The 23,260-nt window shown below is 59.0% G+C and overlaps 2 protein-coding genes and 1 long non-coding RNA gene across 9 annotated transcripts; 2 read left to right on the top strand and 1 right to left on the bottom strand.

Moving 5' to 3' along the window:
- The first annotated feature begins 1,005 nt into the window (after positions 1-1,005).
- ASPDH (aspartate dehydrogenase domain containing) lies at positions 1,006-15,421 on the top strand. Its single transcript, XM_059861033.1, has 8 exons — positions 1,006-1,055; positions 2,830-2,887; positions 6,023-6,164; positions 7,985-8,069; positions 10,416-10,565; positions 12,362-12,594; positions 15,036-15,187; positions 15,303-15,421. Exons 2-8 carry the CDS (start codon positions 2,833-2,835, stop codon positions 15,338-15,340), a joined length of 855 nt encoding a protein of 284 aa, XP_059717016.1. The 5' UTR covers positions 1,006-1,055; positions 2,830-2,832; the 3' UTR covers positions 15,341-15,421.
- Positions 15,422-15,576: 155 nt separating this feature from the next.
- Positions 15,577-22,278, top strand: JOSD2 (Josephin domain containing 2). Of its 3 annotated transcripts, none has more exons than XM_059860975.1 (5): positions 15,577-15,705; positions 16,798-17,005; positions 19,522-19,647; positions 20,623-20,817; positions 22,142-22,278. In XM_059860975.1, exons 1-5 carry the CDS (start codon positions 15,684-15,686, stop codon positions 22,239-22,241), a joined length of 651 nt encoding a protein of 216 aa, XP_059716958.1. In that variant the 5' UTR covers positions 15,577-15,683; the 3' UTR covers positions 22,242-22,278. The 3 variants fall into 3 exon arrangements, with proteins under 3 accessions (XP_059716958.1, XP_059716957.1, XP_059716959.1); XM_059860974.1 differs by having other exon boundaries at positions 19,513-19,647; XM_059860976.1 differs by lacking the exon at positions 19,522-19,647.
- A 112-nt stretch (positions 22,279-22,390) lies between these two features.
- Positions 22,391-23,024, bottom strand: LOC132334858 (uncharacterized). 5 transcript variants are annotated; one of them, XR_009488493.1, is made up of 3 exons: positions 22,841-23,024; positions 22,570-22,767; positions 22,391-22,518 (listed from the first exon to the last, which is right to left on the bottom strand). It is a non-coding gene; the product is annotated as an uncharacterized LOC132334858 (long non-coding RNA). The 5 variants fall into 5 exon arrangements; XR_009488492.1 differs by having other exon boundaries at positions 22,405-22,487; positions 22,539-22,767; XR_009488490.1 differs by having other exon boundaries at positions 22,406-22,477; positions 22,539-22,767.
- Positions 23,025-23,260: the final 236 nt, after the last annotated feature.

The following is a 23,260-nucleotide window of genomic DNA, read 5'->3' as shown; positions in this document are numbered from 1 at the left end:
CGGCGTTGCCATGACGACGGCGGCGCGGGGGGAGTGGGCGCAAAAGCAGGAACAGCGGAGGGGTTTCTATGGTAACGGGAACAGCGGGGCGGAGGGAGGAGCGGAGATTGGGGGAAGGGCGGTTGCCATGGGAACGGAAGCGGGCGGTTCCCATGGGAACGGGAACAGCGCGGGGCGGGAATCGCCGCCCCCCTCCGGGAAAATCGGATCGGGGAGGGGAAGGACCCCAAAAATGAGACCCTCCCCCAAATTTGGGGATCCCCTCCCCAAAAAAGAGACCCTGGGGTGCGACCCGCACCCCTCTCAAAAATTGGGGAACCCCTACCCAAAATTTGGGGTCCCAAGGGCGCGACCCCCCCCCCCCCAAAAAATTGGGAACCTCCCAAAAATTTGGGGTCCTAAAGGTGAGGACCCCCTCCGCAAAAAATGGAACCTCCCATAAATTGGGGTCCCCCGCTCAAAATTAGGGGCCCAAGGGTGCGCCCCCACCCCCAAAAAATTTGGAATCCCCCAAAATTTGGGGACCCTTCCCTAAAAAAAAGGATCCCAAAGGTGCGACCGCCCCTCCCCCCAAAAATGGAACCTTCCAAATTTGAGGTCCCAGGGGTGCGAATTACCCCCCCCCCAAAAAAAAATGGAATCGCCCAAAATTTGGGGTCCTAAAGGTGCGGACCCCCCTCCCCGACAAAAAAATGGAAACGCCCAGAAATTGAGGACCCCTCCCCAAATTTGGGGGTCCCAAAGGTGCGACCCCCCCCCCCAAAAAAAAATGGAACCGCCCAAAATTTGGGGTCTCCCCCGCCCTTAAAGGGCTTCAGGCCCCGCCCCCAGGCCCCAAGCCCCGCCCCATGAGGGCTCAGACCCCGCCCTCAAATTCCCCAGGCCCCGCCCACAAATCGTCTCATGCCCCGCCCCAATGAGCTCCAGACCACGCCCACAAACGCCTCAAGCTCCGCCTCCTTTAGGCTCCGCCCCCCGGAAGTGCCCCCGCGGGGGGGTGGGGGAGGGGCGGGGGGGGCAAAGGGCAGGAGGGGGAGGGGAGCGGCCGCTAATTAGTGAGTGCGCGTTAATTAGGGCGGGAACTGGGGGGGATGGAGGGGGTGATTAAAGGGGGAGGGGTTAATTAGGGCGGTTTGGGGTTAATTAGGAGGGTTTGGGGCCTAATTAGGGGTTAATTAGGGCCGTTAGGGGTTAATTGGGGGTTTGGGGTTAATTAGGGGTTAATTAGAGGGCATTGGTGGTTAATTAGGGGGGTTTGGGGATTAATTAGGGGTGTTCGGGACCTAATTAGGGGTTAATTAGAATGTTAGGGGGTTAATTAGAGGGGTTTGGGGGTTAATTAGGGGTTAATTAGGGCGGTGAGGGGTTTAATTAGGGAGTTTGGGGCCTAATTAGGGGTTAATTAGAAGGTTGGGGGTTAATTAGGAGGGTTTGGGGGTTAATTAGGGCGGTTAGGGGTTAATTAGGGGGGTTTGGGGCTTAATTAGGGGCTAATTAGGGGGGTTTGGGGGTTAATTGAGGGGGTTGGGGGTTAATTAGGGGCTTTTGGTGCTTAATTAGGAGAATTTAGGGGTTAATTAGAAGATTAGGGGCTTAATTAGGTCGGTTTTGGGGTTAATTAGGGGAATTTGGGAGTTAATTAGAAGAATTCAGAGGTTAATTAGAAGGTTTGGGTCTTAATTAGAGTGGCTTGGGGTTAATAAAGGAAATTTTGGGGTTAATTAGCAGGGCTAATTAAGGGGGTTTGGGGGTAATTAAGGTGGTTTGGGGTTGATTAGGAGTTAAGGGTTAATTAAGGGTGTTTGGGGTTAATTAGGGCGTTAATTAGTGTTAATTTGGGTTGAGTAGGGGGAATTGGGGGTTCAGTGGGGGTTTCGATCGTGCTAATAAGGGGTTAATTAGGGGTTAATTAGTGTTACTTAGGGTTAATTAGTGCTAACTAGGGTTAATTAGGGTTAATTAGGTGTTAATTAGCGTTATGTAGGGGTTAATTAGTGTTATTTAGCGTTAATTAGGGGTTAGTTGGTATTAATTAGGGGTTAATTAGTCCTAATTAGAGGTTAATTAGTAATACTTAGGGGTTAATTAGTGTTAATTGGGGTCAGTTGGGGCTAATTAGGGGTTAATCAGTGTCAATTAGGGTTAAATAGGGGTTAATTAGGGGTTAATGAGGTGTCAATTATTGTTTCATTTTTGTTCATGGTGTGTTAATTAGGGGTTAATTAGTGTTAATTAGGGGTAGTTTGAGTTAATTGGGGGTTAATTAGTGTTAATTGGGGTTAGTTGGGGTTAATTAGGGGTTAATTTGGGGTAATTAGTGGTCAGTTAGTGTTAATTAGTGCTTAATTAGGGTTAATTAGCGATAGTTAGGGCTTAATTAGTGTTAATTAGGGGTCAGTTGGTGTTGATTAGGTGTTAATTTGGGTTAATTAGTGGTTAGTTAGTGTTAATTAGTGGTTAATTAGCGTTAGTTAGGGGTTAATTAGTGTTAATTAGGGGTCAGGTGGTGTTACTGAGGGGTTAATTTGGGTTAATTAGTGGTTAATTAGTCTTAATTAGTGGGTAATGAGTGTTAATTAGCGTTAGTTAGGGGTTAATTAGGGGTTAGCTGGTGTTACTGAGGGGTTAACTAGTGCTAATTGGGGTCAGTTGGTGCTAATTAGGGGTTAATTAGTGTTAATTAGGGGTTAATTAGGGGTCAGTTGGGGTTGATTAGGGGTTAATTAGGGGTCAGTTGGTGTTAATTAGGGGTTAATTAGTGTTAATTAGGGGTTAATTAGGGGTTAATGAGGCGTTAATTAGCGTTAATTAGCGCTAATTGGCCCCCAGGCCATGGAGGAGCAGCCGCGGACTCGGCGCGTCGGAATCCTGGGCTACGGAAACCTCGGTACTGGTTATACTGGGACATACTGGGAGGGACTGGGGATACTGGTTATACTGGGGATACTGGTTATACTGGTTATACTGGTTATACTGGGCTACGGAAACCTCGGTACTGGTTATACTGGGATATACTGGGATATACTGGTTATACTGGTTATACTGGGATATACTGGGGATACTGGTTATACTGGTTATACTGGTTATACTGGTTATACTGGTTATACTGGGCTACGGAAACCTCGGTACTGGTTTATACTGGGATATACTGGGATGGACTGGGATGGACTGGGATATACTGGGATATACTGGGCTACGGAAACCTCGGTACTGGTTATACTGGGAGGGACTGGGGGGGACTGGGAGGGACTGGGGATACTGGTTATACTGGTTATACTGGTTATACTGGGCTACGGAAACCTCGGTACTGGTTTATACTGGTTATACTGGGAGGGACTGGGAGGGACTGGGGATACTAGTTATACTGGTTATACTGTTTATACTGGGAGGGACTGGTTTATACTGGGATATACTGGGATATACTGGGCTACGGAAACCTCGGTCCTGGTTTATACTGGGATATACTGGGAGGGACTGGGGATACTGGTTATACTGGTTATACTGGTTATACTGGGATATACTGGGATATACTGGTTATACTGGGCTACGGAAACCTTGGTACTGGTTATACTGGGATATACTGGGAGGGACTGGGAATACTGGGAGGGACTGGGCTATACTGGTTATACTGGGCTACGGAAACCTCGGTACTGGTTTGTACTGGGATATACTGGGAGGGACTGGGCTACGGAAACCTCGGTACTGGGGATACTGGGGATACTGGGATATACTGGGATATACTGGGAGGGACTGGGGATACTGGGGATACTGGGATATACTGGGATATACTGGGAGGGACTGGGGATACTGGTTATACTGGGGATACTGGGATATACTGGGCTACGGAAACCTTGGTACTGGTTATATTGGTTATACTGGGATATACTGGGATATACTGGTTATACTGGGATGGACTGGTTATACTGGGCTACGGAAACCTCGGTACTGGGGATACTGGGGATACTGGGAGGGACTGGTTATACTGGGAGGGACTGGGGATACTGGTTATACTGGGATATACTGGGATATACTGGTTACACTGGGAGGGACTGGTTATACTGGGCTACGGAAACCTCGGTACTGGTTTATACTGGTTATACTGGGATATACTGGTTATACTGGGAGGGACTGGTTATACTGGTTATACTGGGCTACAGAAACCTCGGTACTGGGGATACTGGTTATACTGGGAGGGACTGGGAGGGACTGGGAGAGACTGGGAGGGACTGGGATATACTGGGAGAGACTGGGAGGGACTGGGATATACTGGGAGGGACTGGGATATACTGGGAGGGACTGGGGGGAACTGGGATATACTGGGGATACTGGGATATACTGGGGATACTGGGAGGGACTGGGAGGGACTGGGAGAGACTGGGATGGACTGGGATATACTGGGAGGGACTGGGATGGACTGGGATATACTGGGAGGGACTGGGATATACTGGGAGGGACTGGGATGGACTGGGATATACTGGGATGGACTGGGATATACTGGGAGGGACTGGGATATACTGGGAGGGACTGGGATGGACTGGGATATACTGGGAGGGACTGGGATATACTGGGAGGGACTGGGATGGACTGGGATATACTGGGAGGGACTGGGATATACTGGGAGGGACTGGGATGGACTGGGATATACTGGGGATACTGGGATATACTGGGGATACTGGGGGGGACTGGGTTATACTGGGAGGGACTGGGATATACTGGGAGGGACTGGGATATACTGGGAGGGACTGGGATGGACTGGGATATACTGGGGATACTGGGATATACTGGGGATACTGGGGGGGACTGGGATATACTGGGAGGGACTGGGATATACTGGGAGGGACTGGGATGGACTGGGATATACTGGGGATACTGGGATATACTGGGGATACTGGGGGGGACTGGGTTATACTGGGAGGGACTGGGATATACTGGGTTATACTGGGATACAGAGAACTCGGTACTGGGAGAGACTGGGATGGGACACTGTGGGGACATTGAGGGGACACTGGGAGGGACTGGGAGAGACTGGGAGAGACTGGGATAAACTGGGAGGGGACACTGGGAGGGACTGGGAGAGACTGGGATAAACTGGGAGGGGACACTGTGGGGACATTGGGAGGGGACACTGGGAGGGGACATTGGGGACACTGAGGGGACACTGGGACAGACTGGGGGATACTGGGAGGGGACACTGGGGACACTGGGAGGGGACACTGGGGACACTGGGAGGGACTGGGAGGGACTGGGAGGGGACACTGGGAGGTGGCAGGAGGTGACAGGGGGAGGTGACAGGGGGGAGGTGACAGGGGGGAGGTGACAGGGCTGTCCCCAATGTCCCCGATGTCCCCAGGGCCGTTCCTGGTGTCCCTGGGGGGAGGTGACAGGGGGGAGGTGACAGGAGGTGGCAGGGCTGTCCCCGGGGGAGGTGACACTGCTGTCCCCGGGGAGGTGACAGTGACAATCCCGATGTCCCCAGGCCCGTTCCTGCTGTCACAGGGGGGAGGTGACAGGAAGGTGACAGGAGGTGACAGGGCTGTCCCCAATGTCCCCTGATGTCCCCAGGGCAGTTCCTGGTGTCGCAGCTGCTGTCCCACGGGCCGTCCGTCGGTCTGTCCCTGTCCCCGTGTCCCAGGGCTGTCCCAGGGAGGTGACAGGAGGTGACAGGGCTGTCCCAGGGGGAGGTGACAGGGCTGTCCCCATGTCCCCAGGGCAGTTCCTGGTGTCGCAGCTGCTGTCCCACGGGTCGTCCGTCGGTCTGTCCCTGTCCCCGTGTCCCAGGGCTGTCCCAGGGAGGTGACAGGGCTGTGACAGGAGGTGACAGGGCTGTCCCAGGGGGAGGTGACAGGGCTGTCCCCATGTCCCCAGGGCAGTTCCTGGTGTCGCAGCTGCTGTCCCACGGGCCGTCCGTCGGTCTGTCCCTGTCCCCATGTCCCAGGGCTGTCCCAGGGAGGTGACAGGGCTGTGACAGGGGGTGACAGGGCTGTCCCAGGGGGAGGTGACAGGGCTGTCCCCATGTCCCCAGGGCAGTTCCTGGTGTCGCAGCTGCTGTCCCACGGGCCGTCCGTCGGTCTGTCCCTCGCCTTTGTCTGGGCTCGCCGCTGGGAGGCGCTGGAGGCGCTGCCGCCCCCGCTGCGCCTGCGCGACCTGCGCGAGCTGCCGAGCGCGTGAGGGACCCGAAATCGCCCCGAATCACCCCAAAAATGGCCCCCAAAATGGCCCCAAAATGGCCCGAATGCACCTGGAAAAAGCCCCAAATTCACCCCAAAAATATCCTGAATTCATCCCAAAAATGTCCCGAATTCACCCCGAAAATATCTCAAATTCACCCCCAAAACGTCCCCAAAAATATCTCAAATTCACCCCAAAAATGGCCCCAAAAATATCTCAAATTCACCCCAAAAATATCTCAAATTCACCCCAAAAATGTCCCCAAAAATATCTCAAATTCACCCAAAAAATGTCCCCAAAAATATCTCAAATTCACCCCGAAAATGTCCCCAAAATGTCTGGAATTCACCCCAAAAAGTCCCCAAAAATGTCACGAATTCACCCCAAAAACGTCCCCAAAAATATCTCAAATTCACCCCAAAACTGTCCCCAAAAATATCTCAAATTCACCCCAAAAAGGTCCCCAAAAATATCTCAAATTCACCCCGAAAATGTCCCCAAAATGTCTGGAATTCACCCCAAAAAGTCCCCAAAAATGTCACGAATTCACCCCAAAAACGTCCCCAAAAATATCTCAAATTCACCCCAAAAATGTCCCCAAAAATATCTCAAATTCACCCCAAAAATGTTCCCAAAAATAACTCAAATTCACCCCAAAAACATCTCAAATTCACCCCAAAAATGTCCCCAAAAATATCTCAAATTCACCCCAAAAACGTCCCCAAAAATATCTCAAATTCACCCCAAAAAATCTCAAATTCACCCCAAAAAGTCCCCAAAAACATCTCAAATTCATCCCAAAAAGTCCCCAAAAATATCTCAAATTCACCCCAAAAATGTCCCCAAAAATATCTCAAATTCACCCCAAAAACATCTCGAATTCACCCCAAAAATGTCCCCAAAAATATCTCAAATTCACCCCGAAAATGTCGCCAAAAATATCTCAAATTCACCCCAAAAAGGTCCCCAAAAATATCTCAAATTCACCCCAAAAATGTCCCCAAAGTGTCCCAAATTCCCCCCAAAAATGTCCCGAATTCACCCCAAAAAAAGCCCCCAAAATGTCCAAAATTTACCCCAAAATATCCTGAATTCATCCCAAAAATGTCCCGAATTCACCCCAAAAATGTCCCCAAAAATATCTCAAATTCACCCCAAAAATGTCCCCAAAAATGTCCCAAATTCACGCCAAAATGTCCCAAAAATGCCCAAAATACCCAATGTCCCCAACCCCCCCAATGTCCCCAGCTCCTCAATGTCCCCCCAATGTCCCCAATGTCCCCTCAGTGTCACCAATGTCCCCAACCCCACAATGTCCCCAAATGTCCCCAATGTCCCCAATGTCCCCAACCCCCCAATGTCCCCTCAGTGTCCCCAAATGTCCCCAACCCCTCCCAATGTCCCCCAATGTCCCCAAATGTCCTCAATCCCCCCAATGTCCCCAACCTCCCCAATCCCCCCAACCCCCCAATGTCCCCAAGCCCCCCCAATGTCCCCAATGTCCCCAACGTCCCCAGCCCCTCAATGTCCCCCAATGTCCCCAATGTCCCCTCAGTGTCACCAATGTCCCCAACCCCACAATGTCCCCAAACCCCCCAATGTCTCCAACCCCCCCAATGTCCCCCATGTCCCCAATGATGTCCCCAATGTCCCCAAATATCCCCAACCCCCCCAATGTCCCCAATGTCCCCAACCCCCCAATGTCCCCAATGTCCCCAACCCCCCCAACCCCCCCAACCCCCCCAACCCCCCCCAATGTCCCCAACGTCCCCAACCCCCCCGCTGTCCCCGCTGACGTCCCCACCGGTGTCCCCAGGGGGGTGGACCTGGTGGTGGAGGTGGCACACCCGTGTGTGACACAGGAGCACGGCGAGGACATCCTGGCACACGCCGACCTCATGGTGACACCGCGGGGACACCGCCCACGGGGTGGCCCCAATGTCCCCGATGTCCCTGATGGCCCTGATGTCCCCAATGTCCTCGGTGTCCCCAAACCCTCCCAATGTCCCCGATGTCCCCAATGTCCTCGATGTCCCCAAACTCTCCCAATGTCCCCGATGTCCCTGATGTCCCCGATGTCCCCAATGTCCTTGATGTCCCCAAACCCTCCCAATGTCCCTGATGTCCCCAAACACCCCCAATGTCCCCAATGTCCTCATAGTCCCCAATCCACCCCAATGTCCCCAATGTCCTCATTGTCCCCAATGTCCCCAAACCCCCCCAATGTCCCCGATGTCCCCAATGTCCCCAATCCCCCCACTGACCCCAATGTCCCAATTGTCCCGAATGTCCCCGTTGTCCCCAGTGTCCCCACTGACCCCGATGTCCCTGATGTCCCCACTGTCCCCAATCTCCCCACTGTCCCCAACCCCCCCACTGACCCCGATGTCCCCAATGTCCCCATTGACCCCAATGTCCCCAATCCCCCCAATGTGTCCCCAATGTCCCCACTGTCCCCAGTCTCCCCACTGACCCCAATGTCCCCAATGTCCCCAATGTCCCCAGTGTCCCCAATCCCCCCAATGTCCCCACTGGCCCCACTGGCCCAAATCCCCCCACTGACCCCGATGTCCCCAATGGTGTCCCCAGCTGGGGTCTCCCATGGCACTGGCGGACGCTGTCACCACACCCAATGTCCCCAATGTCCCCAATGTCCCCAATGTCTCCAATGTCCTCAATGTCCCCAATGTCCCCACTGACCCTGATGTCCCCACTGTCCTCAATCCCCCCAGTGTCCCCAATGTCCCCACTGACCCTGATGTCCCCAGTGTCCCCAATCCCCCCAGTGTCCCCCCATGTCCCCACTGGCTCCACTGTACCCAATCCCCCCAGTGTCCCCAATCCCCCCAATGTCCCCAGTGTCCCCAATGTACCCACTGGCTCCACTGTCCCCAATGTCCCAAATCCCCCAGTGTCCCCAATGTCCCCAGTGTCCCCAATGTCCCCAATGTCCCCAATCCCCCCAATGTCCCCAGTGTCCCCAATGTCCCCAGTGACCCCAATGTCCCCAATCCCCCCAGTGTCCCCAATGTCCCCAATGTCCCCAATCCCCACAATGTCCCCGATCCCCCCACTGACCCCGATGTCCCCAATCCCCCCAATGTCCCCAGTGTCCCCACTAACCCTGATGTCCCTGATGTCCCCAATGTCCCCACTGACCCCAATGTCCCCAATCCCCCCAGTGTCCCTAATCCCCCCAATGTCCCCAGTGTCCCCAATCCCCCCACTGACGCGGATGTCCCCGATGTCCCCGATGGTGTCCCCAGCTGGGGTCCCCCACGGCGCTGGCGGACGCTGTCACCGCACCCAATGTCCCCATTGCCCCCAAGGTCCCCAATGTCCCCAGTGTCCCCACTGACCCCAATGTCCCCAATCCCCCCACTGTCCCCAATGTCCCCACTGACCCCAATCCCCTCAATGTCCCCAATGTCCCCGATGTCCCCACTGACCCCAATGTCCCCAATCCCCCCAGTGTCCCCAATCCCCCCAATGCCCCAATGTCCCCAGTGTCCCCAATCCCCCCAATGTCCCCAGTGTCCCCAATCCCCCACTGACCCCGATGTCCCTAATCCCCCCAATGTCCCCAATGTCCCCGATGCCCCCACTGACCCCAATGTCCCCACTGGCCCCACTGTCCCCAATCCCCCCACTGACCCCGATGTCCCCAATGGTCTCCCCAGCTGGGGTCCCCCACGGCGCTGGCGGATGCTGTCACCGCACCCAATGTCCCCAAGGTCCCCAAACCCCCCGATGTCCCCAATCCCCCCAATGTCCCCAGTGTCCCCAATGTCCCCAGTGACCCCAATGTCCCCAATCCCCCCAGTGTCCCCAATGTCCCCAATGTCCCCAATCCCCACAATGTCCCCAATCCCCCCACTGACCCCGATGTCCCCAATCCCCCCAATGTCCCCAGTGTCCCCAATCCCCCCAGTGTCCCCACTGTCCCCAATCCCCCACTGACCCCGATGTCCCCAGTGTCCCCAATCCCCCACTGACCCCGATGTCCCCACTGTCCCCAATCCCCCACTGACGCGGATGTCCCCGATGTCCCCGATGGTGTCCCCAGCTGGGGTCCCCCACGGCGCTGGCGGACGCTGTCACCGCACCCAATGTCCCCAATGTCCCCAATGTTCCCATTGCCTCCAAGGTCCCCAATGTCCCCAGTGTCCCCAATCCCCCACTGACCCCGATGTCCCCAGTGTCCCCAATCCCCCCACTGACCCCGATGTCCCCGATGGTGTCCCCAGCTGGGGTCCCCCACGGCGCTGGCGGACGCTGTCACCGAGGCGCGGCTGCGGGCGGCGGCGGCGCGCGGGGGCCACACCCTGTACATCCCCCGGGGGGCGCTGTGGGGCTGCGAGGACATCGCCAGGATGGACAGCGCGGGGACACTGCAGGTGACACTGGGGACACTGGGGACATTGGGGACATCGCCAGGATGGACAGCGCGGGGACACAGCAGGTGACACTGGGGACATTGGGGACATTGGGGACATCGCCAGGATGGACAGCGCGGGGACACTGCAGGTGACACTGGGGACACTGCTGGGGACAATGGGGACACTGCTGGGGACATTGGGGACATGGCCAGGATGGACAGCGTGGGGACACTGCAGGTGACACCAGAGGGGACATTGGGGACACTGGGGACACTGCAGGTGACACTGGGGACATTGGGGACATTGGGGACATTGGGGACATCGCCAGGATGGACAGTGCGGGGACACTGCAGGTGACACTGGGGACACTGGGGACATTGGGGACATGGCCAGGATGGACAGCGCGGGGACACTGCAGGTGACACTGGGGACACTGGGGACATTGGGGACATGGCCAGGATGGACAGCGCGGGGACACTGCAGGTGACACCAGAGGGGACACTGGGGACATTGGGGACATCGCCAGGATGGACAGCGCGGGGACACTGCAGGTGACACCAGAGGGGACATTGGGGACATTGGGGACATCGCCAGGATGGACAGCGCGGGGACACTGCAGGTGACACTGGGGACATTGGGGCACTGCTGGGGACACTGGGGACATGGCCAGGATGGACAGCGCGGGGACACTGCAGGTGACATTGGGGACACTGCTGGGGACATTGGGGACATTGGGGACATTGGGGACATCGCCAGGATGGACAGCGCGGGGACACTGCAGGTGACACTGGGGACATTGGGGACATGGCCAGGATGGACAGCGCGGGGACACTGCAGGTGACACCAGAGGGGACATTGGGGACATTGGGCACACTGCTGGGGACATTGGGGACAATGGGGACATCGCCAGGATGGACAGCGCGGGGACACTGCAGGTGACACCGGGGACAATGGGGACATTGGGGACACTGCTGGGGACATTGGGGACATTGGGGACATCGCCAGGATGGACTGTGTGGGGACACTGCAGGTGACACCAGAGGGGACACTGGGGACATTGGGGACAGTGGGGACATTGGGGACATTGGGGACACTGGGGACAATGGGGACATGGCCAGGATGGACAGCGCGGGGACACTGCAGGTGACAGCGGAGGGGACACTGGGGACACTGCAGGTCCCCTGATGCTGTCCCCTGACTGTGCGCCCTGGGCTGTGCCTGTGACCCCAGAGGCGATGGTGACAATGACAATGTGTCTCCAAGGTGACAATGTCCCTGTGTCCCCAGAGGTGATGGTGACAATGTCCCTGTCCCTGTGTCCCCAAGGGTGACAGTGACAATGACAATGTCCCTGTGTCCCCAGGCTCTGAAGGTGACAATGACCAAGTCCCCCGGCAGTTTCCGTGCCCGGGGCTGGCTGTCCCCGCGGGTGGCAGTGACAATGACAATGTCCCCAAGGTGACAATGACAATGTCCCTGTCCCTGTGTCCCCAGGCGCTGAAGGTGACAATGACCAAGTCCCCCGGCAGTTTCCGCGCCCAGGGCTGGCTGTCCCCGCGGGTGGCAGTGACAATGACAATGTCCCCAAGGTGGCAGTGACAATGACAATGTCCCCAAGGTGACAATGACAATGTCCCTGTGTCCCCAGGCGCTGAAGGTGACAATGACCAAGTCCCCGGGCAGTTTCCGCGCCCAGGGCTGGCTGTCCCCGCGGGTGGCAGTGACAGTGACAGTGACAATGTCCCCAAGGTGACAATGACAATGACAATGTCCCCAAGGTGACAATGACAATGTCCCTGTCCCTGTGTCCCCAGGCGCTGAAGGTGACAATGACCAAGTCCCCCGGCAGTTTCCGCGCCCGGGGCTGGCTGTCCCCGCGGGTGGCGGCCGCGGTGGCCTCGGGGACAAGGACCGTGCTGTACCAGGGTCCCCTGCGGCCGCTCTGTCCCCTGGTCCCCAACAACGTCAACAGCATGGCGGCCGCCGCGCTGGCAGCGCCACACCTGGGCTGGGACGGCGTCACCGCCTGCCTGGTGGCCGACCCCAGGTGGGCACCTGGCACCTGGGTCACCTGTGTCACCTCCTGTGTCACCTGTGTGTTACCTGTGCTGTGTGTGTCACCTTCTGTGCTACCGGTGTTACCTGTGTCACCTGTGTGTCACCTGTGTCACCTCCTGTGTCACCTGTGTGTCACCTGTGCTGTGTGTGTCACCTTCTGTGCTACCTGTGTCACCTGTGTGACCTGTGTCACCTGTGTGTCATCTGTGTATCGCCTGTGTGTCACATCCTGTGTCACCTGTGTCACCTGTGTCACCTGTGCTGTGTGTGTCACCTGTGTGTCACCTGTGTGTCACCTGTGTGACCTCCTGTGTCCCCTTGTCCCCAGCGCCACACCTGGGCTGGGACGGCGTCACCGCCTGCCTGGTGGCCGACCCCAGGTGGGCACCTGGCACCTGGGTCACCTGTGTGTCACCTGTGTGACCTGTGTGTCACCTGTGCTGTGTCACCTGTGTGTCACCTGTGTCACCTGTGTGTCACCTGTGTGTCACCTGTGCTGTGTGTGTCACCTGTGTGTCACCTTCTGTGTTACCTGTGTGACTTGTGTGTCATCTGTGTCACCTGTGTGTCACCTTCTGTGTCACCTGTGTGACTTGTGTGACCTGTGTCACCTCCTGTGTCACCTGTGTGTCACCTTCTGTGTTACCTGTGTGTCAGTTGTGTGTCATCTGTGTCACCCGTGTCACCTGTGTGTCACCTCCTGTGTCATCTGTGTGTCATCTGTGTTACCTGTGTCATCTGTGTATCGCCTGTGTGTCACCTCCTGTGTCACCTGTGTGTCACCTGTGCTGTGTGTGTCACCTGTGTGTCACCTTCTGTGTTACCTGTGTCATCTGTGTGTCACCTGTGTGTCACCTGTGTCCCCTCCTGTGTCCCCTTGTCCCCAGTGCCACACCTGGGCTGGGACGGCGTCACCGCCTGCCTGGTGGCCGACCCCAGGTGGGCACCTGGCACCTGGGTCACCTGTGTCACCTGTGTGTCACCTGTGTCACCTCCTGTGTCACCTGTGTGTCACCTGTGCTGAGTGTGTCACCTGTGTCACCTCCTGTGTCACCTGTGTGTCACCTTCTGTGTTACCTGTGTCATCTGTGTGTCACTTTCTGTGTCACCTGTGTGTCACCTGTGTCACCTGTGCTGTGTCACCTTCTGTGTTACCTGTGTCCCCTTGTCCCCAACATCACCTGGGCTGGGACGGCGTCACCGCCTGCCTGGTGGCCGATCCCAGGTGGGTGGCACCTGTGTGTCACCTGTGTGTCACCTGTGCGTCACCTTCTGTGTTACCTGTGTCACCTGTGTGATACCTGTGCTGTGTGTGTCACCTGTGTGCCACCTCCTTTGTCACCTGTGTCCCCAAGTCACCACCTGGGCTGGGACGGCGTCACCGCCTGCCTGGTGGCCAACCCCAGGTGGGTGGCACCTGTGTGACCCGTGTGTCACCTGTGTGTCACCTGTGCTGTGTGTGTCATCTCCTGTGTCCCTTGTCCCCAATGTCACCCGTGTGTCACCTTCTGTGTCACCTGTGTGTCATCTGTGTCACCTCCTGTGTCACCTCCCGTGTCACCTGTGTGTCACCTGTGTCACCTGTGTGTCACCTGTGCTGTGTGTGGCACCTCCCGTGTCACCTGTGTGGCACCTGTGTGTCACCCTCTGTGTCACCTCCTGTGTCACCTCCCATGTCACCTGTGTGGCACCTGTGTCACCTGGGTGGCACCTGTGTGTCACCCTCTGTGTCACCTGTCACCCTCCATGTCACCCTTCTCCCCTCCCTGTGCCCACTGTCCCCTCGGTGCCACCCCAACTGTCCCTGTCCCCAATGTCCCCTCACAGTGTCCCTGTCTGTCACACCATCGATGTCCCCAATGTCCCCTCAGTGCCACCCCAGCTGTCACCCTCACTGTCCCCAACTGTCCCTGTCCCTGTCACCCTCAGTGTCCCCTCAGTGTCCCCACTGTCCCTGTCCCTGTCCCCTCTGTCCCCGCAGTGTCCCCGACTGTCACATCATCGATGTCGAGGTCCCTGTCCCCTCAGTGTCCCCCCTGTCCCCTCAGTGTCCCCGACTGTCACATCACCGATGTCGAGGTCCCTGTCCCCTCAGTGTCCCCCCTGTCCCCGCAGTGTCCCCGACTGTCACATCATCGATGTCGAGGTCCCTGTCCCTGTCACTGTCCCTGTCCCCTCAGTGTCCCCTCTGTGTTCCCCCCGTCCCCTCAATGTCCCCGACTGTCACACCATCGATGTCACTGTCCCTGTCCCCTCAGTGTCCCCCCTGTCCCCTCAGCGTCCCCCCTGTCCCCTCAGTGTCCCCGACTGTCACATCATCGATGTCGAGGTCCCTGTCCCCTCAGTGTCCCCCCTGTCCCCGCAGTGTCCCCGACTGTCACATCACCGATGTCGAGGTCCCTGTCCCTGTCACTGTCCCTGTCCCCTCAGTGTCCCCGACTGTCACATCATCGATGTCGAGGTCACCGCCGTGCCCGAGGGCGGCCGCGCCCTGACCGTCACCAGCACCCGCCGCAACCCCGCCCAGCCCGGCCAGGTCACGGGCAGCGCCACCCGCCACAGCTTCTGGAGCAGCGTGCAGGGTGTGTCACCCGTGTCACCCCCGCTGGCACCCGCGCCACCCCCGGCGTCACCTGTGCCACCGCCCGGTGGCACTTGTGCCACCTCGGGGCCGCTCACTCTGTCCCCTCTCCTCAGCCTGCACCGGACACGGCGGCTGCCTCAAGCTCTGCTGAGGAGGGACGGCGGAAACACCCGCGGGGACAATCTGGGGACAATTTGGGGACATTTTGGGGACAATAAAAACCTGGCCAGGCCTGGCTGTGGTGGCGCCCTTCTTGTAATGGCGGCGGGGAGGAGGCGCCATCTGATTGGTGGAAAGGCCGCGCGTGGCGCGACGGGAGGAAGTGATCTTTCCGCTGATTGGTTAACGAGCGATGCAAAGCATCACGGGAGGAAGGTCAAAACGCTGATTGGTCAGGCGTTGTGGCGGGAGGAGGTTGGCACGTTCTGATTGGTCTGCGCCGCGCAAGGCACGACGGGAGTTGTAGTCGCGGCCTTGAGGGGGCACAGGCCGCCATGGCCCCGGAGGACGCGCGGGGTGAGGAGGGGGAGGCCGGGGCCGGAATTTGGGGGGTCCTGAGGGGTCCTGGGGGGGCTTGGGGGAGGCAGGAAGGGCCCGGGGTGATTTTTGGGGGGGCAGGAGGGGATTTGGGGGGGGAGGGAGGCGGAGGCCGCGCTGAGGGCCCTGAGGGGGGAAGGGCTGGGGAGGCCTGGGGGGGGTTTGGGGGTCCCGGGGGGATTTTGGGGGGGGGTCGGGGTGGTCGTGGGGTTTTGGGGGTGCCAGGAATTTTGGGAGGGGATTTGGAGGGTCCTGGGAGGGGTTTTGGGGGGATTTTTGGGGGGGTCTCAGGCGTCTGGGGGGAATTTGGGGGTGTCAGGAATTTGGGGAGGGGTCTTGGGGGAATTTTGGTGGGGCTCAGAGGGGATTTAAAGGAATTTTGGGGGGTCCCGAGGGGAGTTTGGGGGGATTGGAAGGAATCGAGGGGTTCCAGGAATTTGGGGAGGGGTCTCGGGGTGATTTGAGGGAATTTGGGGAGGGGTCTTGGGGTGGATTTGGGGGAATTTTGGGAGGAATTTGGGGAAGGGTCTCAGGGTGGATTTGAGAGAATTTGGGGAGGGGGTCTTGGAGGGAATTTGGGGAGGGGTCTTGGAGGGAATTTGGGGAATTTTGCGGGGATTTCGGGAGGGGTCTTGGGGGGGGTTTGGGAGGAATTTGGGGAGGGGTCTCAGGGGAGATTTGTGGGAATTTTGGGAGGAATTTGAGGCAATTTTGGTGGAATTTGGGGAGGGGTCTTGGAAGGATTTGAGAGAATTTGGGAGGGGTCTTGGGGTGGATTTGGGGGAGTTTGGGGAGGGGTCTTGGGGGGTTTTGGGAGGAATTTGGGGAGGGGTCTGCGGAGATTTGGGGGAATTTGGGGAGGGGTCTCGGAGGGGATTTTGAGGGGAATTTGAGGGGATTTGGGGGGAATTTGGGGAGGGGTCTTGGCGTGGATTTGTAGGAATTTGGGGAGGGGTCTCGGGGTTGATTTGGGGGAATTTTGGGAGGGGTCTCCCATAATTTGGGTCTGGGGTCTCCCCCAATCGGGTGTCCCCACCAGCTGACGTTGCCCCCTCCCCCCTCTCCCCGCAGCCCCCCAGGCCTCCCCCTCCCCCAGCCCGGATTTGGGGGGGGTCCTGGAGGATCTCCCCGATTTGGGGAGGGGTCTGCCCGGATTTGGGTCTGGGGTCCCGGGCTACCACGAGCGGCAGCGCCGGCAGCTCTGCGCCCTGCACGCCCTCAACAACCTCCTGCAGCGGCCCTGGCTCAGCCAGGCCTCGGCCGACCGCATCTGCCAGCGGTGAGACCCCAGACCCAATTCGGGGAGGGCTCCCGGGGGCGGTGCTGGATTTGGGGAGGGGTCCCGGGGGGGTTTGAGGGCGTTGAGAGGGGGTTTGGGGGGGTTTTAGGGGGGTGGGAAGGGTTCCTGAATTTGGGGAGGGGTCTCAGGGGTGTGACTGAATTTGGGGAGGGGTCTCAGGGGTGTGGGGAGGGCTCCCGGGGGGGGTTTCTGAATTTGGGGAGGGGTCCCGGAGGAGTTTGAGGGCGTTGAGAGGGGGTTTGGGGGGGGTTTTAAGGGGGTGGGAAGGGTTCCTGAATTTGGGGAGGGGTCTCAGGGGGGTGACTGAATTTGGGGAGGGGTCTCAGGGGTGTGGGGAGGGGTCCGGAGATGGTTTCTGAATTTGGGGAGGGGTCCCGGGGGGGTTTGAGGGCGTTGAGAGGGGATTGGGGGCGTTTTAAGGGGGTGGGAAGAGTTCCTGAATTTGGGGAGGGGTCTCAGGGGGGTAACTGAATTTGGGGAGGGGTCTCAGGGGTGTGGGGAGGGGTCCCGGAGATGGTTTCTGAATTTGGGGAGGGGTCCCGGGGGGGTTTGAGGGCGTTGAGAGGGGGTTTGGGGGGGTTTTAGGGGGGTGGGAAGGGTTCCTGAATTTGGGGAGGGGTCTCAGGGGTGTGACTGAATTTGGGGAGGGGTCTCAGCGGTGTGGGGAGGGCTCCCGGGGGCGGTGTTCTGAATTTGGGGAGGGGTCCCGGGGGGGGTTGGGGCTGTGGGAGGGGGTTTGGGGGGGTTTTAGGGGGGTGGGAAGGGTTCCTGAATTTGGGGAGGGGTCTCAGGGGTGTGACTGAATTTGGGGAGGGGTCTCAGGGGTGTGGGGAGGGGTCCCGGAGATGGTTTCTGAATTTGGGGAGGGGTCCCGGGGGGGGTTTGGGGCTGTGGGAGGGGGTTTGGGGGGGTTTTAAGGGGGTGGGAAGGGTTCCTGAATTTGGGGAGGGGTCTCAGGGGCGTGGGGAGGGGTTCTAGAAGGGTTTTCTTAATTTGGGGAGGGGTCTCAGAGGGGTTTGGGGCTGTGGGAGGGGGTTTGGGGGGGTTTAGGGGGGTGGGAAGGGTTCCTGAATTTGGGGAGGGGTCTCAGGGGGGTGACTGAATTTGGGGAGGGGTCTCAGCGGTGTGGGGAGGGCTCCCGGGGGCGGTGTTCTGAATTTGGGGAGGGGTCCCGGGGGGGGGTTGGGGCTGTGGGAGGGGGTTTGGGGGGGTTTTAGGGGGGTGGGAAGGGTTCCTGAATTTGGGGAGGGGTCTCAGGGGTGTGACTGAATTTGGGGAGGGGTCTCAGGGGTGTGGGGAGGGGTCCCGGAGATGGTTTCTGAATTTGGGGAGGGGTCCCGGGGGGGTTTGGGGCTGTGGGAGGGGGTTTGGGGGGGTTTTAAGGGGGTGGGAAGGGTTCCTGAATTTGGGGAGGGGTCTCAGGGGCGTGGGGAGGGGTTCTAGAAGGGTTTTCTTAATTTGGGGAGGGGTCTCAGGGGGGTTTGGGGCTGTGGGAGGGGGTTTGGGGGGGTTTTAGGGGGGTGGGAAGGGTTCCTGAATTTGGGGAGGGGTCTCAGGGGGGTGACTGAATTTGGGGAGGGGTCTCAGGGGTGTGGGGAGGGCTCCCGGGGGTGGTGCTGAATTTGGGGAGGGGTCCCGGGGGGGGTTTGGGGCTGTGGGAGGGGGTTTAGGGGGGGTTTTAGGGGGGTGGGAAGGGTTCCTGAATTTGGGGAGGGGTCTCAGGGGTGTGACTGAATTTGGGGAGGGGTCTCAGGGGTGTGGGGAGGGGTTCTAGAAGGGTTTTCTGAATTTGGGGAGGGGTCCTGGGGGGGGTTTGGGGCTGTGGGAGGGGGTTTCGGGGGGTTTAAGGGGGGTGGGAAGGGTTCCTGAATTTGGGGAGGGGTCTCAGGGGGGTGACTGAATTTGGGGAGGGGTCTCAGGGGTGTGGGGAGGGGTCCCGGGGGGGGTTCTGAATTTGGGGAGGGGTCCCGGGGGGGTTTGGGGCTGTGGGAGGGGGTTTGGGGGGGTTTTAAGGGGGTGGGAAGGGTTCCTGAATTTGGGGAGGGGTCTCAGGGGTGTGGGGAGGGGTCCTAGAAGGGTTTTCTGAATTTGGGGAGGGGTCTCAGGTGGGATTTCCCATATTTGGGGAGGGGTCTCCCCCTGATTTAAAATGACATCATCGCTTTGAGGGCTTCAATTGGGTCTGGGGTCTCTCAGGGGGGGATTCCCCTCCCCAAATTGGGTCTGGGGTCTCTGGGGGTGTCTGGGTTAATTTGGGGAGGGGTCTCAGGGGTGTTCCCAAATTTGGGGAGGGGCCTCGGGTGGGAATTTCCCAAATTTGGGGAGGGGTCTCTCCATGAATTAAAATGACGTCATCGCTTTGTGCCTTCCCCGATTGGGTCTGGGGTCTCTCAGGGGGGGATTCCCCTCCCCAAATTGGGTCTGGGGTCTCTGGGGGGCTCTCTGGGGGTCCCTGGGTTAATTTGGGGAGGGGTCTCACGCGGCAGCCCCCCCAGGTTGGCCCCAAATTCGCGGCCCAACCCCCACCGGAGCCTGCTGGGCACGGGCAATTATGACGTCAACGTGGTGATGGCGGCGCTGGGCACGCTGGGGCTGGCGGCCGTCTGGTGGGACAAGCGGCGGTGAGACCCCTCCCCAAATTCACACAGACCCCAGACCCAAATTCCGGACCCTTCCCGAGACCCCAGACCCAAATCTTGGCCCTCCCCGAGACCCCAGCCCCAAATTCCAGACCCTTCAAAGTCCCTCGCATCTACTGAGAGTCCCTCTCGTCTCTGGTGCAGTGGGACAAACAGCGGTGAGACCCCTCCCCAAATTCGGGACAGACCCTCGAGACCCCAGACCCAAATTCCAGACCCCTCCTGCGACCCCAGACCCAAATCTGGGCCCTCCCCGAGACCCCAGACCCAATTTAGGATCCCCCAAAGTTCCCCTATGCCTGGCTTGGGGCGGGAATAGTGATGGGGAGACCCCTCCCCAAATTCGGGGAAATCCCCCCAAAATTCTGACAGACCCCAGACCCAAATTCTGGACCTTTCCCGAGACCCCAGACCCAAATTTGGGAACTCTCTGAGACCCCAGACCCAATTTGGGACCCCCCAAAGTTCCCCTTTGCCTGGTCCTGGGTGGTTGTGAGGAGGAGACCCCTGCCCAAATTAGGGAGAAACGCCTCGAGACCCCTCCCCAAATTCCCACAGACCCCAGACCCAAATTCCAGACCCCTCCCAGGACCTCAGACCCAAATCTGGGCCCTCCCCAAGACCCCAGACCCAATTTAGGACCCTGCAAACTTCCCCTTTCCCTGGCCTGGGATGGGAATAGTGATGGGGCGACCCCTCCCCAAATTGGGGAGAAACCCTCCCAGACCCCTCCCCAAATTCTGACAGACCCCAGACCCAAATTCCACACCCCTCCCAGGACCCCAGACCCAAATCTGGGCCCTCCCCAAGACCCCAGACCCAATTACTGCCCCCTCCCCTCTCCCCTTCCCCCTCCTCCTTTACCCTCCCACATCTCCCAACCCCCTCCCCTAATTAACCCCCCATTAAGTACCCGCCATTAATTGCCCCCTCGTTAATTACCCTCTCATTAATCAGCCCCCTGGAGCGCCTGTGCCTGTCCCACGTGCTGGGCTTCCTGCTCAATGTCCCCTCCCGGGTGGCCCTGGGGACGCTGGCGCTGCCGCTGTCCCGCCCCCACTGGCTCTGCGTGCGCCCCTTCGGGGGCACCTTCTACAACCTGGACTCCAAACTGGCCACGCCCACCGCCATCGGGGCGGAGCCCCAGCTCAGGTGACACCTGGGGACCTTGGGGACACCTGGGGGACACCTTGGGGACACTGGGGTGGCATCTGGGGACAGATCGGGGACACCACGGGAACACCTCGGGTGGCACCTGGGGACATCTGGGGGCTCTTGGGACACCTGGGGACACCTGGATGGCATCTGGGGACACCTGAGTGGCACCTGGGGACACCTTGGGGACACCTGGGTGGCCCTGGGGACACTGGCCCCCGCCCCCACTGGCTCTGCGTGCGACCCTTCGGGGGCACCTTCTACAACCTGGACTCCAAACTGGCCACGCCCACCGCCATGGGGGCGGAGCCCCAGCTCAGGTGACACCTGGGGACCTTGGGGACACTGGGGTGGCATCTGGGGACAGCTCAGGGACACCTGAGTGGCACCTGGGGACACCTGGTGGCACCTGGGGGTTCCTGAGGGTCACTCGGGGACACCTGGGTGGCATCTGGGGACACCTGGCTGTCACCTGTTTGTCACCTCATTGTCACCTGGCTCTCACCTGTCTGTCCCCTGGCTCTCACCTGTCTGTCCCCTGGGTCTCACCTGTCTGTCCCCTGTTTGTCACCTGTCTGTCACCTGTCTGTCCCCTGGCTCTTGCCTGGCTCTCACCTGTCTGTCCCCTGTCTGTCCCCTGTCTGTCCCCTGTCTGTCCCCTGGCTCTCACCTGGCTCTCACCTGTCTGTCCCCTGTCTGTCCCCTGTCTGTCCCCTGTCTGTCCCCTGTCTGTCCCCTGGCTCTCACCTGGTTCTCACCTGTCTGTCCCCTGTCTGTCCCCTGTCTGTCCCCTGGCTCTCACCTGGCTCTCACCTGTCTGTCCCCTGTCTGTCCCCTGTCTGTCCCCTGTCTGTCCCCTGGCTCTCACCTGTCTGTCCCCTGTCTGTCCCCTGGCTCTCACCTGTCTGTCCCCTGGCTGTCCCCTGTCTGTCCCCTGTCTGTCCCCTGTCTGTCCCCTGGCTCTCACCTGGCTCTCACCTGTCTGTCCCCTGTCTGTCCCCTGTCTGTCCCCTGGCTCTCACCTGTCTGTCCCCTGTCTGTCCCCTGTTTCTCACCTGTCTGTCCCCTGTCTGTCCCCTGTCTGTCCCCTGGCTCTCACCTGTCTGTCCCCTGGCTCTCACCTGGCTCTCACCTGTCTGTCCCCTGTCTGTCCCCTGGCTCTCACCTGGCTCTCACCTGGCTCTCACCTGTCTGTCCCCTGTCTGTCCCCTGTCTGTCCCCTGGCTCTCACCTGGCTCTCACCTGTCTGTCCCCTGTCTGTCCCCTGTCTGTCCCCTGTCTGTCCCCTGGCTCTCACCTGGCTCTCCCCTGTCTGTCCCAGGGAGTTCCTGCGGGCGGCGCTGGCCCAGGGTCCCTCTGAGCTGTTCCTGGTGGTGGCGCGGGACGTGGAGGAGGCTGGCACCTGGCTGAGCCCCGAGTGACACCTGGGGGCACACCTGAGGGCACACCTGGGGGCACACCTGGCACCCGCGCTGGCACCTGAGGTGGCACCGATGCCAAAATTTGGAATTTTGGGGCTTTTTTGGGGGGGGTTACCTGAGGAGAAGGAACAACCCCCATCCCCCACCCCCCCCAACCGTGGGGTTGGTGGCACCTGGGCACACCTGGATGGCACCTGGGGACACTTGGATGGCACCTGAGTGTCACCTGGGGATACCTGAGGGCACCTGGGGGTACCTGGGGACACTTGAGTGTCACCTGGGGATACCTGAGGGCACCTGGGGGCACCTGGGGACACTTGAGTGTCACCTGGGGACACCTGGATGGCACCTGGGGACACTTGGGGAGCACCTGGGGACACGTGGGGACAGCTGGGTGGCAACTGAGTATCACCTGGGGACACCTGGGTGGCATCTGGGGACCCATGGGTGATACCTGGGGACACCTGGTTGGCACCTGAGTGTCACTTGGGAGCACCTGGGGCCACCTGAGGGCACCTGGGGACACCTGGTGGTACCCAGGTGGCAACTGGGGGCATCTGGGGACACCTGGATGGCACCTGGGGACAGCTGGATGGCACCTGGGTGACACCTGGGGACACTTGGATGGTACCTGAGTGTCACTTGGGGACAGCTGGGTGGCACTTGGGGACACCTGAGGGCACCTGGAAGCTCCTGGGTGGCACCTGGTGGCAGCTGGGGACATCTACGGACACCTGAGTGTCACCTGGGCACACCTGGGTGGCACCTGGTGGTACCTGGGGACACCTGAGGGCTCCTGGGATGGCACCTGGGGACATCTGGGGTCACCTGGGGACACCTGGGAGTCACCTGGATACACCTGGGGACACCTGAGTGTCACTTGGGGACACTTGAGGGCACCTGGGGACACCTGGGTGACACCTGGACATTAAAACCGCTCCGTGGCAGCTCCGTCTTTGTGTGCTTGGACCAAAATCCCCCAATTTCACCCCGAAATCCCCAAATTCCACCCAAAACTC

This window comes from Haemorhous mexicanus, chromosome 16 (assembly GCF_027477595.1).
Source record: "Haemorhous mexicanus isolate bHaeMex1 chromosome 16, bHaeMex1.pri, whole genome shotgun sequence".
NCBI lineage: Eukaryota > Metazoa > Chordata > Aves > Passeriformes > Fringillidae > Haemorhous > Haemorhous mexicanus.
This window is presented reverse-complemented; position numbering and strand designations above follow the sequence as displayed.

Excerpts from the sequence above, each read along its gene's own strand:
- ASPDH (XM_059861033.1), top strand. The coding sequence starts at position 2,833 with ATGGAGGAGCAGCCGCGGACTCGGCGCGTCGGAATCCTGGGCTACGGA. Across the intron at positions 6,165-7,984 it reads CTGCGCGAGCTGCCGAGCGC|GGGGGTGGACCTGGTGGTGG; the intron begins GTGAGGGACCCG and ends CGGTGTCCCCAG. Across the intron at positions 15,188-15,302 it reads CTTCTGGAGCAGCGTGCAGG|CCTGCACCGGACACGGCGGC; the intron begins GTGTGTCACCCG and ends CCCTCTCCTCAG.
- JOSD2 (XM_059860974.1), top strand. The coding sequence starts at position 15,684 with ATGGCCCCGGAGGACGCGCGGG. Across the intron at positions 17,006-19,512 it reads GCCGACCGCATCTGCCAGCG|CCCCCCCAGGTTGGCCCCAA; the intron begins GTGAGACCCCAG and ends CTCACGCGGCAG. Across the intron at positions 19,648-20,622 it reads GTCTGGTGGGACAAGCGGCG|CCCCCTGGAGCGCCTGTGCC; the intron begins GTGAGACCCCTC and ends CTCATTAATCAG.